The 14,729-nt window shown below is 35.5% G+C and overlaps 1 protein-coding gene and 1 long non-coding RNA gene across 2 annotated transcripts; both read right to left on the bottom strand.

Moving 5' to 3' along the window:
• Nucleotides 1–5,522: 5,522 nt before the first annotated feature.
• Nucleotides 5,523–8,372, bottom strand: LOC109238994. The gene is made up of 2 exons (XR_002069833.1): nt 8,270–8,372; nt 5,523–5,828 (listed from the first exon to the last, which is right to left on the bottom strand). It is a non-coding gene; the product is annotated as an uncharacterized LOC109238994 (long non-coding RNA).
• On the bottom strand, nt 6,009–7,856 carry LOC109238993 (UDP-glycosyltransferase 90A1-like). Its single transcript, XM_019405490.1, has one exon. It carries the CDS (start codon nt 7,807–7,809, stop codon nt 6,415–6,417), a length of 1,395 nt encoding a protein of 464 aa, XP_019261035.1. The 5' UTR covers nt 7,810–7,856; the 3' UTR covers nt 6,009–6,414.
• Nucleotides 8,373–14,729: the final 6,357 nt, after the last annotated feature.

The following is a 14,729-nucleotide window of genomic DNA, read 5'->3' as shown; positions in this document are numbered from 1 at the left end:
CGCCGGGCAGAGAGTTTGGGGAGCTTAGCATATCTACCAGCAGCAGAGAGACAATTGGCATTGGATGTTCAGGCCTTGGCCAACCAGTTTGTTAGATTGGATATTTCTGAGTCGAGTCGAGTATTGGCTTGTGTGGTTTCTCAGTCTTCACTTTATGATCATATTAGGGAGCGTTAGTCTGATGACCCCCATCTTCTTGTCTTTAAGGACACGGTTCAGCACAATGATGCTAAGGAAGTCACTATTGGAGATGATTGTGGATTGAGGATGCAGGGTAGGCTATGTGTGCCCAATGTAGATGGTTAGCATGAGTTGATTCTCCAGGAGGCTCACAGTTCGCGGTACTCCATTCATCCGGGTGTCGCGAAGATGTATCAGGACTTGAGGCAGCATTATTGGTGGAGGAGAATGAAGAAGGACATAGTGGAATATGTAGCTCGGTGTCTAAATTGCCAACAGGTGAGGTATGAGCATTAGCGACCAGGTGGGTTGCTTCAGAAGTTAGAGATTCCAGAGTGTAAATGGGAGCAAATTACTATGGATTTCGTTGTTGCGCTTCCACGGCTCAGCAGGAGTTTGATGCAGTTTGGGTGATTATGGAGAGGCTGACCAAGTCAGCTCATTTCATTCTTGTGATGACTACTTATTCTTCCGAGAAGCTGGCTCGATATATATCTAAGAGATTGTCAGACTTCATGGCGTGCCGGTATCTATCATCTCTGACCGGGGTACGCAGTTTACATCACGGTTCTGGAGGGCCGTAAAGCATGAGTTGGGTACTCGGGTGGAGTTGAGCACAACATTTCACCCTCAGACGAACGGATAGTCCGAGCGCACTATTCAGATACTAGAGGATATGCTCCGTGCGTATGTGATGGAGTTTGGAGGTTCTTGGGATCAAATCTTGCCACTTACAGAAATTGCCTACAACAACAGTTATCAGTCGAGCATTCAGATGGCACCGTATGAGGCTCTGTATGGTAGGATGTGTCGGTCTCCATTGGGTTGGTTTGAGCCGGGCGAGGCTAGGCTATTGGGTACAGACTTGGTTCAGGACGCTTTGGAGAAGGTTAAAGTGATTCAGGATAGACTTCGCATAGCCCAATCTAGACAGAAGAGTTATGCGGATCGGAAGGTTCGCGATGTTACATTCATGATTGGAGAGCGGGTCTTGCTCCAGGTTTTGCCCATGAAGGGTGTTATGAGGTTCGAGAAGAAGGGCAAGTTGAGCCCAAGGTTTATTGGCCCTTTCGAGGTGTTGCAGCGTGTTGGGGAGGTTGCTTATGAGCTTGCCTTGCCTCTCAGCCTGGCCGTAGTCTATCCGGTATTTCATGTTTCTGTGCTCCGGAAGTATCACGGCGATCCGTCTCATGTGTTGGATTTCAGCTCAGTCCAGTTGAACAAGGATTTGTCTTATGTTGAGGAGCCGGTGGCTATTTTGGACAGGCAGGTTCGAAAGTTAAGGTCAAAGAACATTGCTTCAGTGAAGGTTCAGTGGAGGGTTCAGTTGGTCGAGGAGGCGACTTGGGAGACCAAGCATGATATGCGTAGCCGTCATCCTCATCTTTTCACCACTTCAGGTATGTCTCTATACTCTTTCGAGGACGAACGATTGTTTTAAGAGGGGGAGGATGTAACGACCCAGGCAGTCGTTTTGAGAGTATTAGACCCTATCCCCTATTTACTACTTCTCCCGTATCCTTTTCTGCTTATGTGACGTTTCGGGAGGTTTTGTTCGTGGTTTCGGAGTATTTTGGGACACTTATTACCTAAAATGGAAGCTTAAGTTCTAGATTTTGACCGTAGTCGAAATTGTGTGAAGATGACTCCAGAATGGAGTTTTGTCGGTTTCATTAGTTTCGTTGGGTGATTTTGGACTTAGAAGCATGTCCAGATTGTGAATTGGAGGTTTGTAGCTGAATTATGCTTGAAATGGCGAAAGTTGAATTTTGGGAAGTTTGACCGGAAGTGAACTTTTTGATATCAGGGTTGGATTCCAATTCCGGAAGTTGGAGTAGGTCCGTAATGTCAATTATGACTTGTGTGCAAAATTTGGGGCCAATCGGATGTGATTTGATAGGTTTCGGCATCAGTTGTAGAAGTTTGAAGTTCAAAGTTCAAAGTTCATTAAGTTTGGATTGGAGGGTAATTCGTGTTTTTGTTGTTGTTTGAGGTGTTTTGAGGGTTCGACTAAGTTCGTATGATGTTTTAGGACTTGTAGGAATGTTTGGTTGAGGTCCCGGTGGCCTCGGGTTAATTTCGGGTGGTTATCGGACCATTTTGGACTTATGAAGAATTGCAGAATTTTCTGATTTTCCAGTTGTTGGTTTCCTTCTTCGCATTCGCGAGGGGACTTCCGTATTCGTGAAGAGGAACCAGAAGCAGGTGAGACTTTGTGCTTTGCGTTCGCGATGGAGGTCCCGTGTTCGCGAAGCTCTGAGGCAAATGGTCTATGCGTTTGCGATGAGGGTCCCTCGTTCGCATAGAGGAAGTGGTCACCTGAGTCTCCAGGCCCTTTTGCCTACGCGTTCGCGATGTTGGTCCCGGGTTCGCGTAGGGTCGAGCTAAGTGACCTTCGCGTTCTCGATTAGGCCATCACATTCGCGATTAAGGATTTTGGGCTGGAGTAAGTTTGTGCTTCGCGAACGCGAGGGTTCTTCCGCGTTCGCAAGAAGGGATGCCTGGGCAGTATTAAACTTTTCAAAAACGAGTTTAGCCATTTTTATCAAAATTTGAGATAGAGAGCTCGAATTTGGACGAGATTTTTAGGGAATTTCAGAGACATCGATTGAGTAATGATTCTTCACTTGTTTTAGGTTATATCCCACTAATTTATCATTAATTCCATCCTTTAATTTCGGTTTTGGGTTAATAAATTTGGGGAAAATTGGAGAAGTTCTTCAACTAAGTCTTTGAGTTTTGATTGGGATTTTGATGTCGGATTTGGATAATTTTGGTACGTGTGAACTCGTGAGTGAATGAGTGTTCATATTTTGTGATTTTTATCCGATTCCGAGACGTGGGCCCGGGTTGACTTTTTGGGGCGATTTTCTAATTTCTAGCTTAAGCCTTGACTTTATTAATTAGATTAGTTTCTTATAGTTATATTTATGGTATGTAATTGCTTTTGGCTAGATTTGGGTCATTCGGAGTCGGATAATCGTGGGAAAAAGTGTTGTTACTGATTGATTGAGCTTGGTTCAAGGTAAGTGGTTTGCCTAACCTTGTGTGGGGGAAATCCCTTAGGATTTGGTACTGTTGTGTTATGTGAGAGCCCTGTACGCGAGGTGACAAGTGCGTACACGGGCTAATTATCGTAAAATCCGATTTTTACTGAGTAGTAACCTGTTTGCTTCTTAATTGAGTTATACCAACATGTGTAATTATCCTGTTTAGTCTAATATCGTATGTCTATGTGCTTTAATTGCTTATTTGAACTCTGTGCAGCATGTCTAGTTGATTTCTTGTCTTTCCTTGATCTGTATCAGTCTTAATTATAGAATTATTGTTGTTAATTATTGTATTTAGCGGTTTGAGCTGGGTGTTTACTTTTTGGACTACGAGGCGGTACCTCGGGAGATCCCCTTGCACCTTTACTTTTGAGACTACGAGGCGGTACCTCGGGATATCTCCCTGCACATATACTTTTGAGACTACGAGGCGGTACCTCGGGAGATCTCCTTGCATCTTTACTTTTGGGACTACGAGACAGTATCTCGGGAGATCCCCTACTGTTTTATCCCTGTGTGTTGTACTGTTATTTTGCTGTGATTTTCCTCTTTGTTAAATTCCAGTCTCTTATCATATTGCTATATTCTTCTACTTTATTTATTATGTACTAGTGGGCCCTGACCTGACCTTGTCACTACTTGACCGAGGCTAGGCTTGGCACTTACTTGGTACAATTGTGGTGTACTCATGCTACTCTTCTGCATATATTTTGTGTGCAGATCCAGGTACTCTTTATCAGCCACGTCATCAGTGAGTAGTGACATTTTGGAGACTTCAAGGTATATCTACCGCGTCCGCAGACCTCGAAGTCCCCCTCTATTCCCTTATGTCATTTACCTTCCGTACTTCTTTTCTTAGACTCTGGTGTATAGAGATACTAGTTTCCTTCTGTAGCTTCTGACTTATGATGTTCCCGAGTTTGGAAATATTGTGTATTACCAGAGTGTTGGTTATTGTACATGTCGAACGGCATTGTTATCAGTTATTTCATCATCTGTTGTAGTTAGTTGTTAAGTTTTACTTCTATTTTATTATTTCCGCAATTTGTTAGTCTTACCTAGTCGTAGAGACTAGGTGCCGTCACGTTGTCTTATGGGGGGAGATTCGGGTCGTGATATTTCTCTACTGTTAAACTTTGTACTTGTACTATATTGGTTGAGCTCGTCACTGCTCTTATCATCATCTTCAAAAGAGAGCAACTCAAGATCATGGTAGAATTACCTAAAAGGGCATAGGATAACTTCGGTTGAGTAAATGAAAATCGAGCCACTTTATGAGCTCTGTCTATCAGTTTTCTTCTTCTTGTCTAGGGAGTATCACTTTATTTTTCAGTCATCTTGCGATTATAATTTTAAATTGTTTTGATATTTAAACTTGAAAGAATTGCATTAGCACTTAAGAACCTATTGATTTACGCAATGATATAATTTCATTGCATGTATTACGCAGGAAAATGAGTTGGTTGAGTGAAGAGTAATTATTCCAGTTTTTGTAAAGGAAGCAACAATCACTAACAGCCACGGTATCATGTCACCACCTAAGTGTTATTCTCTTCTTGCCTCATAAGTATGTTTTTCGTCAAACTAATATAGAACGACATTAAATGTGTGTTTAATGCTTCATAGATGGTCACAAGTATTTATTCCTAAACTAGTAAAGCTAATATATACGTTAGTATAGTTTTTATCTACAAAGTGCACAATTGAAGAGATATAAACTAACTATGTTTATAGTTAGATACTGGCGTGATGGATTGCATTAATAAAATGGATTGTGGACCCCTAAATTATTTCAAGAGGTTAATCGTTTGCTCTTCTTAAAGTGATGAAACAGATAAGTTAAGATCCATGACAAATGGTTATGAAGGGATAAATTATAGCGTGTGAAAGAATTTACCATGATATGATATTAATTGTTCAGACTTAAAAGATGAATTTATTGTGACTATCACCAGTAAAATACATTTCTTAAGCCTTAAATATTTCTGATGAAAACGTAAGAGTACTTCCACCGTTCCATATGTATTTGGTATGGTGATGTTTCATTTATATATGGACTTTGAAGTATAAGTTAATTCATCATGGGTTTTCTATACTTTTTCCTAATTAAATTACTATGATATTAATATGTGACTTTCCTAACAAAACTCACATATGTCTAGAATAAGGCATTTCTATTGTAGAGGGGCTATTTCAAGGTTGAGAAGGTTATATTCATAAGTGTCACGATCCAAAACTCAACATGTTGTGATGGCGCCTATCACAGAACTAGGCAAGCCGACAAGCCGACAATCACACTAAAACTTAGCATTTTATATCAAAAATAATATGAAGTAAGTTTAACAGTAATAACTCTCATAAATAGCTGATATGGACAACTTCGACTCGAATACAAACTTTTTCAAAATCTGGGTGTCACTGAGAACACGAGCATCTATACAATAACATAGTCTGAAAATGTCTAAGAAGGTAGAACAATATAAGCAAAACTGACATATAGAGGAGAAGAGTCAATTTCTACGGACACCAAACAGCTGCCTCGATAATCTTCGAACGGGTAAAAACTCCAAGATCAACAACCACCATTCTCGAAAATGCCTGGATTTGCATACGAAGTACAAGGTTAGCGTGAGTACAACCAACTCAATAAGTAACAAGTCTAACCTTTAAAGAGTAAAGTAGAGACTCGTGCTGATAACGTGTTATAAAATAAATATTATAATTATAAACTAAAGCACCAAGAGAGAAGAAAACAAGAATAGATAAGAAATGTAGAGAGGAGGAGAGAACTTTTCTTCTTATTTCAAGTATAATCCATGAGCCAAAAGTGCTCTATTTATAGTTATATAGGTCTCCTCAAATAACAACAATTAGTGGGTTCATTCATTTGGTACATGAATTACTAGAGAAGTTACGGAAGGGACATTCACATTCACTGAATTTATAACAAAAAGTAAATATTGTTCGAGTATTTCGATTTATTTTATTAAGAGAAAAAAATAACTATAGAAACAGAAATGCAAAATTCAGTGAACTTAATCAAAAAAAGATATGCAGGTCCAGAAAGACACGGAGAAACTAGAGAAAACAAGTAAACTTTATCAAAGAAAGATATGCATATATTGTAGTCCGAACTGAACTGTGATTGAACCCATAAATTTATTTCTAAACAAAGCTAGCATGTTCAAACTTGTCCTCTTCCACTTAACTCATGAATAAGCTCATTTAACGCTTGCCATGATGTTCCCCCTTCTTTGACTGCATTAATGGCTGCAACACCAATCTCCTTCACTTTCTTCATTGCCTCTTTACCTTTCTCTCCTTCCATTAATTTCCTTATCGGCTTTTCCAAACCTTCCCACTTCACGAACCCTCTCACTGACCCATCGCACGTCTCGACCCTTAGCCCAATCTTGATTACTTCCACTATCATCCTTGCATTTAGGTGTTGCTCCGCCATCATTGGCCATGCTAGTATTGGCACTTTTGCGCATATGCTCTCTATTACCGAGTTCCAACCACAGTGACTTAAGAAACCTTGAACGCTCCCGTGGCTCAAGATTTCTCTTTGATCAACCCACTCTGTCATCACCAATCCCCTGTTTTTCACTCTGTTTTCGAACTCATCATTGGGTTCACTTATAGCACTTCTCCTGACTACCCACAAAAAGTTTACTTCAGATTTCTCCAACCCAATTTTGATTTCCTTGAATTGTTCAGGAGATAGCTCAGCTTGTGACCCAAATGCGACATACAAAACTGGCTTCCCCTGTTCTAACATTTCATCAAGCCATTTGATGTATGAAGGTTTCTCTAGGGTTTCTTGTTTTTCTTTTGGTGGCTCGTGAACCGCACAAAAGGGTCCAACGCACCATGATTTAGAAGTCGATATACGGTTACAGTAGTCCGCATATACAGATTCAAGCTCGTAAAAGCTGTTGACAAGTAGACCATAGCTTTTAGAGGTTGCTATGATTGCCTCCATAGTGAACTCGAAAAGGGGACCCTTTGATTCACGCTCTCTGAAGGGAAAATCAAAGTCATTTCTAGTGAGTTTAATCGAAGGGAAATTAGGGACTGCAAAAGGCTCGTCGTCGGACACTTCTGTCTGAAGAACTGAACCAGCTGAATGCGACATGGCCGAGGAAAATGCGCTCATGCCGTAATAGGCGAGTCTTGGTATACCAAATTTATTTGCAGACTCTAAAGTCCACACGAGGAAACCATCAGTGACCATAAAAGTAATTGGCAAAAGAGATTGTAAGGCCTTTTCGAAATGGGGTTTCATGGATTTGGTGGTGTTTGCAAAGGTAACAAAGAGTGACATGGAGGGAAGTTTATCAGTACTCTCGACACCTGCGGGAATTCCTTGTATATTTTCAGGAAAAGGGATGTCGATGATATTGATGTTGGTGTCCGAAAGGGAATTGGCGAAGAAAGGACGATTTGCAGGAGTGGTGAAAATGGTGATGGCAATTTTGCGATTGAGAAGAATGCGAGCAAGGTCGAAGATAGGAATTGTGTGGCCTTTGGACATGAAAGGGAACAGAACAACATGAATACAAGGAGGAGAAGCCATTTTTTCTGCACTCTTGCTCCTCGTGTATATAAATGAGTCCAATAATATACTCCTCCCTTTCAGTTTTTATAGCAAGCATTCCAAAAATAATGACATATTTTGGAAATAATTTTTTTTTTTTTAGAATTTTTCAATTTTCACTTAACAACAATCTTCTATAATCACACAAATGTTATGAAATACTTAAAATCAATAATTTCAATAGTTTTATAACCACATAAATATTATAAGTTCACACATTTTAAAAATAAAAATTTTATAAATTACGTGCACAATCAATTTACTTCGGTAGACCGTATAAGGTTAATTCCTTATATATATATATATAAACCATATTAGAAATAGGAAGCACATAACTTTAAAATTAAATTACCAAAATATCCATCCTTATCTACTAAAATAACCTATGTAATTTAAATATTAAAATAACTACAAATAGATGCAAGCTACAGACGCTTACCATTTTTAACAGCCAAGCTAGCAACGTTTTATGCCCCTTCTTTAACATCACAATATTTCCATGCGCAAGCCTCGATTATAATTTATTTAACTATTCCCTATTTTCTGTTAGGATTTTGTAAAGTTCTATTTATATGAATGATAGGGTACGGTAGACAACTCTAAGTTATGACTATGTTACTTCTTTCCCCAAATTGATAACAACCACGCGTTCAAAATTAAATTCAAAGGCAGTATAATTGACAAAGACTTCTAGTTAATTCGGATATCTAAACGTTATGGAGTAGATATAATTGTGTTCGCTGCTTGTGCCCTTGAATTCGGATTGCAAACATGATTCTAAAAATATTTTTTGTTGCTTGTTTTGGTGATCTTCTTTTCGTATTCACGGAATTAGAACAGGGAACAGTAAAACCCCTCAACATATTATTGCATCTGCAGTAACACCTTTATTTGAGTACGTACTCTCCTTTTATTATTAAATCATCTTTAAGAAAACCTTTCTTAATATACTTTTGTTACCATGTTAATCCTAAAGATCGAGATTACTTGTTTTTTTGTAGCCTTAAGGGTAGTTTCTATACTAATTATCCTAAACAAGAGTCTTTGGTTAAAGTCCTAAATTCTTAGATAAAGTAAAAATTTGAAGAAAAAAATATGATTTACACAGGTTTTCTTACCACTGCTTCAGTGCTTATTGTGGGTCTGATATATTTATTCTTTTATTTGTCAAAAAACCAAAAATATATTCATGTGACTGAGTAATAAAAGTATTAGTAACTCGAAGAAGTTTAGTAACACAATACAAAAGTTCAAGTCACAATGTAAATTTTAGTTCTGCAATATTAGTTAACGAAGAATAACGCCATTTTAGATTTGTGTTATATTTTTTTACTTTTTTTTATTAATGACATCAACTCCTGGTAAAGCTTTTAAAGGAGGCAAAGATCCAAGCAACATTTTTCCTAATCATGTCGAAAACTGTGAGGATTTTTCTAAACCAAATAGGAGCTACTATATTATTAGTGATCGAATCGATCGTGTCAGTCCCACTTACTTTTCAATAACAAAGAAGTTGAAATTACTTTTACTAATAACACCATTATAAGGGAGTGACATTCCTATCCAAATATTTTTTAAATGATTTGTATTTTTGGAAGACGGAAAAAATATAGTGACGACACTGTCTTTGTAAATTTTTAGAGGAATTTGTACACTATTTTCATACAGAATTATTTGATACTTATTACTAATTTTAATCTCATACTTTTGTGATGTAATTTGTAGGTTAGAAACAGTGATACTACTTTCAAGAGGGATATTAGTGTCGACAACAAGAATCCTGATCATGACATATCGAACAAGTGATTCGAATGAAATAAACATATACTGGGAAGTAGGAATATCGTCAATAGAGAAATATTAGATGAGGTATTGTTCATTACATGTTTGTACCTCATAAAATCACAAATTATTTCACATATATCTTATTTTGAACTTTGATTGTTCAACTTTGTAGGTTTAGACGATATCAATCATCTTAACTTCGACATATTCGTTCATGTACAACTATTTACTCAAAGCTTTATTTTAATAATATTAATATTATTGTATAAAATCGCTTATTACGTGACTCGCCGTACTTGTGCGTTGCCGAAAAAACTAGTATGTACATATATATATATATATATATATATATATATATTATATATATATATATATATATATATATATATATATATATTGTTGAATTTCCTTAGCTTCTTTACGTGTTTATTTTTTTATTTTTTGAATCCACGGATAAAAATACTACTTGGTCGGTAGGTCGACGAACAGTTGTAGAATCTGTGTCTACGTGAAAAGCCAAGACCAAACTGAACATCATTTTAGGGAAACTACCAGTTATGTCCATTTATAAGTAGCCCATTACAAAAATTGGTCAATTCATAAAATATTGCTAATATTAGCCAAATATACTACTATTAGCTAATTAGCTATTTGTAGCAAAAAAGGTTAAATTTTTGCTTTCTTTTGAGTGGGTGTTATTAGAATAGATTGAGTACATCTTAAGGAGCTTGAATCTAGTTTGGGGATGATTTGGTGAAGTTTTGAGGTGGTTTGAATTGAAAATCGACGTAAAAACTGAACATGAAAAAAATGATATGTGTATCACACCGTGTATCATTTATGTATCACATATGTATCATATTTGTATCAATTGTGTATCACATGTATATCCATGTATACCTGTGTGTGAGATACATGAGTGATACATTTTTTATACAAATGTCGCATAAGAGATTTTTGAAGTCGATTTAATTATGAATTTTGATATAAAACCAATCCAAATCGCCTCCAATCTTCCTCAAATTTTGCATATTGACTTATCTATTTGTTTTCAATGAATTTCAACTATACCCATTACAAAAAAGTTCCTTTTTTGCTTAGATTTTTAGAATATTGTAATTTTTTTTTATATTTCATCGCCTTATTTGCTACCTCATCATCCATGAAATTTCCTTTCCGTCGTACATCTAATGTTGCTATTCACGCTTAAAAATATGAAAGAGATTTTTGCATGTGATTCTTTGAGAGAAAGAACCTTCTTTATTGTAAAAATAGCACGGTCTAGCCAGTTTCCGGACTAGTCATTTAAAAATAGTCAGCGTTTACCAAGCCAATAAAAAATAGCCACTATTTTGCTGCAACAGAGACCGGTCCAGCATAATATACCGGAGTTCGGTGCACCTGTGTATGAACTTCCAGCATATTATGCTGGAACTCCAACACACGGAAGGTTCCAGCATAATATACTGGAGATTCGAGCACTTGTGTATGAACTTCCAGCATATTATACTGGACCAGTATACTTTGCTGGAACTCCAGTATATTATGCTGGAGTTCTAGTGTACTTATGCTGGAACTCCATCATATTATGCTGGAGTTCCAGCATACTTATCCTGGAACTCCAGTATAATATGCTGGAGTTCAAGTATACTTATGCTGGAACTCCAGCATAATGTGCTGCCGTATTTTCCCGGGTTTGAACAATGTTTTCGCTCAGATTTATCTTTACATGAAAAGTGGCTAAATTTCGATTACTTTTGAAACTGGGCTATTTTTGAACAACCACTTGTAAATCTGGCTATTTTTGAATTTCTTACTTCTTTATTTGATTTTTTAATTTTTATATGTGCTTGACTAGTTTTGATAAGTCTATGACTAATGACTAGAGGTTAGTAAGTTAAAACTTATTAGGGATATTTGTGTAAGTTTCCTATCAATTTATGCATGATTGCTAATGCGTCATATAGAAGTGATTTCTAGTACGACTAAATTAAATAATAGTGGCATAGCTGAAGAAGATTAGAAGCTTCCATCTCTCATTCGGTTGAGTATTATGTTCCGTCCCTAACTTGCCATCTGTTTATGATCTTAATGATGCTTTTAGTGTTGAGTGTTGACAGTATAAAACATATATTTAAGTTGTCGATTCATTTAAACATTAGATAAAAATAATTGTGTATTGTAATTATTGATTGGTAACCTGAAAAAAGCTAAATAAAATATATCAATTTAATTACATTGATTATTTGAATAAGCTACTTGAATAAATTGATGAGACTACTTAGCATAATCTACGCAGGCAATTGTAAAACTAATTATGATTGTCAATGTAATAGTTACATAAGTTATCGTTTGAAAAGAAAAAGTGATTTGCCAAACATTTTTTGCTCATCATCATAAACAACACTTGGTGCATCTCATTTGAATTAAATGACGGAATATATGCAAATTTAGAAAGTGCCAGAATTACTTTAAATAGTCGAATACAGAGGTACAGCAAAATGATTTGTATTCAAGAAATTTGCTTGCTTGAATAAATGCAAATTCCAGAAATAACAGAGTTACTTTACATATGTGGCATAAAAATAATACCATAATAATAATAATATAAATAATCCCCGAATTATTTATATCGGATAAAATATTTCAAGCAAACATAAGAAAAAATTAATCTCACATTTATTCCGAGAGTATTATCTAATTAACTTGCATTCTATATTATATGGGACAATTTCATATAATCCGATCCCGAAATCATTCTATATTATATGGGGCAATCTCATATGAAAACAACGTAACTTCTCTTCAAATCCAGCTCTAAATACGATAAACAACCAAAAGGGACATGCACTCCACGATTTCTTATCTAATTTGGACATATCTAATGCAATTTCTTATGTCTTTGGCCAAATGACCACACAACGGAAAAGTAGTGTAATGTGGAAACGATCGCTCTCAGATATGCATGTGGTAAACAACTTTCAAGGCTGAGCCATGTGATGGAATTGGAGAAATATCCTGAAGAAATTTTGGCCAAAGACATAGGAAGATATTGCTAGAGTGTACTATTGTGGCGATGCCTAACATGTAGAGTGTACTATTGTGGCGATGCCTAACATGTAGAGTGGGTATGAAAATTGAGAGAAACCATACTTTAGCTAGCGTCAATATTCAATAGTCACGGTCTCTGTTTGTTGGGTCAGTTTCACCTCAAGACGTGTATGAACAGAGTTTCATTAAAGAGTGAATAGCTTTTGAGAAAATATCTTATGGAAGAATGTGCGTTTCCTACTTTTTTTTTGTGGTTCCATTCTCGGAGAAGTTATTTGGAATAGCATCTTATGGCTATTTTTGAAGGTCATTTCTTAACGGCTTGTTTGGATGGTTGTTCCTCGTTGTATTGTATTGTATTTTTATCTCAAAACATGTTTGTTTTGATTGTTTCATTAAAAGTGGTTGTATTGTATTGTTAAATTCATTGTTCCGGAACAATGAAAAGTCCCCTTTTTTGAAACAACCGATTTGGTGTGGTGGGATTGTTTCCTATTTTTCTTTCCAATTATGCCATAACTTATTACTCCATAATTCTATTTTACCCTTTATCTTTTTTCTATTTTAGCTCCAAATCTCCAACTTATAACCTACTTTGTTTTTTTCTAGACCAATGTTAAAGGTGTTTTGTTGCCTCCTGTTTTATTTTTTTCTCCTAATTTGTTTGTAACTCAATTCTAATTAGTTGTGCTCCTTTGTTTTGCCTTTTTCTGTCTCGCTCCTTTGTTCTGCTTCGGTATTGTGTTTTGCCTTCTTCTGTTTTGTTTTTTAAAATTATTCTATACATAATTTTGATAAATTTAATATTTAAACAATTGAGGGTATTTTAGTAAACTTATCAGTTACAGTATAGTACGATACAGTCAAACCAAACAACAAAATATTATTTAACAATAACAAACAATACAATCTATCCAAACATTATATTCATAAAACGATACGGTACAATACAATACAATACATTATAAAACGATAGGGAACAATGATCCAAACAGAGTGTAAATGTCAATGTTGAGAAGTAAATTTTAATTTTAAAAATATTTTTTCCGAAAAGTTTGAACACGAGAGTTGCTCCTTTTATGCTTGAGCGGCTCTAGATAAGGCAAGTGAAGCACTTTCATTAGCCTCCCAAAGTACTAAATGCTCCAAAATATAAAATATTATATTATTATATATACATAACATATAATTTTTGTAATTGTTAATAAAAAATTTCAAATCCAAACAGTGGCTTTAGGCTCCCAAAATTTGGGGATCTTTACACAAATAGCAGGCCAGTTTCGCTATTTACTTTTTCTAGCCGATATACATAGATTGTACATTGATTATGCATAATTATATATATATATATATATATATATATTATCCGTCAATTATTTTTAATTTAAGTGAATTAGGTGCGCAGTCATTTGAGTTANTATATATATATATATATATATATATATATATATATATATATATATAAAGTAATTATCTTATGGTTAAAAAGTGTACTTTTTAACACAAAAAGGAAAAATAATAATTTATTTATGATGTTGATCGTTGAGATTTGAATAATCAGAAACTTATAAATATATCTTTGATTAATATTTAGTGGGTAAAAACTAAGATTATTAGAAGATAATCTGAAAAAAATATTGATCTTGATTAAAACATAATAGCCACTCTCACATGATAGTTTAGACTTTTTTTTTTAATTATATAGAGTTAAATACAATACTACAAGTAGAAAATAATGCTTTAATCGATATACTTAGTGAGATAACAAGGTGATTTTCTTTTTAAATGCCTGTATTCCTTATAGAATAATATTTCTATATCAGTTGCATCAGTGGAAAGAAGTTTCTGAAAAAGAGGTTGCAAGTCAAAAAACCAGACTATTTAATGTAGAAAAGTGTTCCGGAAATTTTTAAAAGCTAGAACAAAAATTTCATTTTGGTTGTCGAAAATCAGACCAAATATTATTTCTAGAAATAAAAATAACACAGGCGTGTCATCCTTTATTTGTCACAATTACACCCCTTGTCTATGACCTAGACTAAATTCTTTCTTTTAATTTACAC

The sequence above is a fragment of the Nicotiana attenuata genome, unplaced genomic scaffold (genome assembly GCF_001879085.1).
Source record: "Nicotiana attenuata strain UT unplaced genomic scaffold, NIATTr2, whole genome shotgun sequence".
NCBI classification, from domain to species: Eukaryota; Viridiplantae; Streptophyta; class Magnoliopsida; order Solanales; family Solanaceae; genus Nicotiana; species Nicotiana attenuata.
The sequence above is the reverse complement of the archived record's forward strand: the minus strand, read 5'-3'. Positions and strand labels throughout refer to the sequence as shown.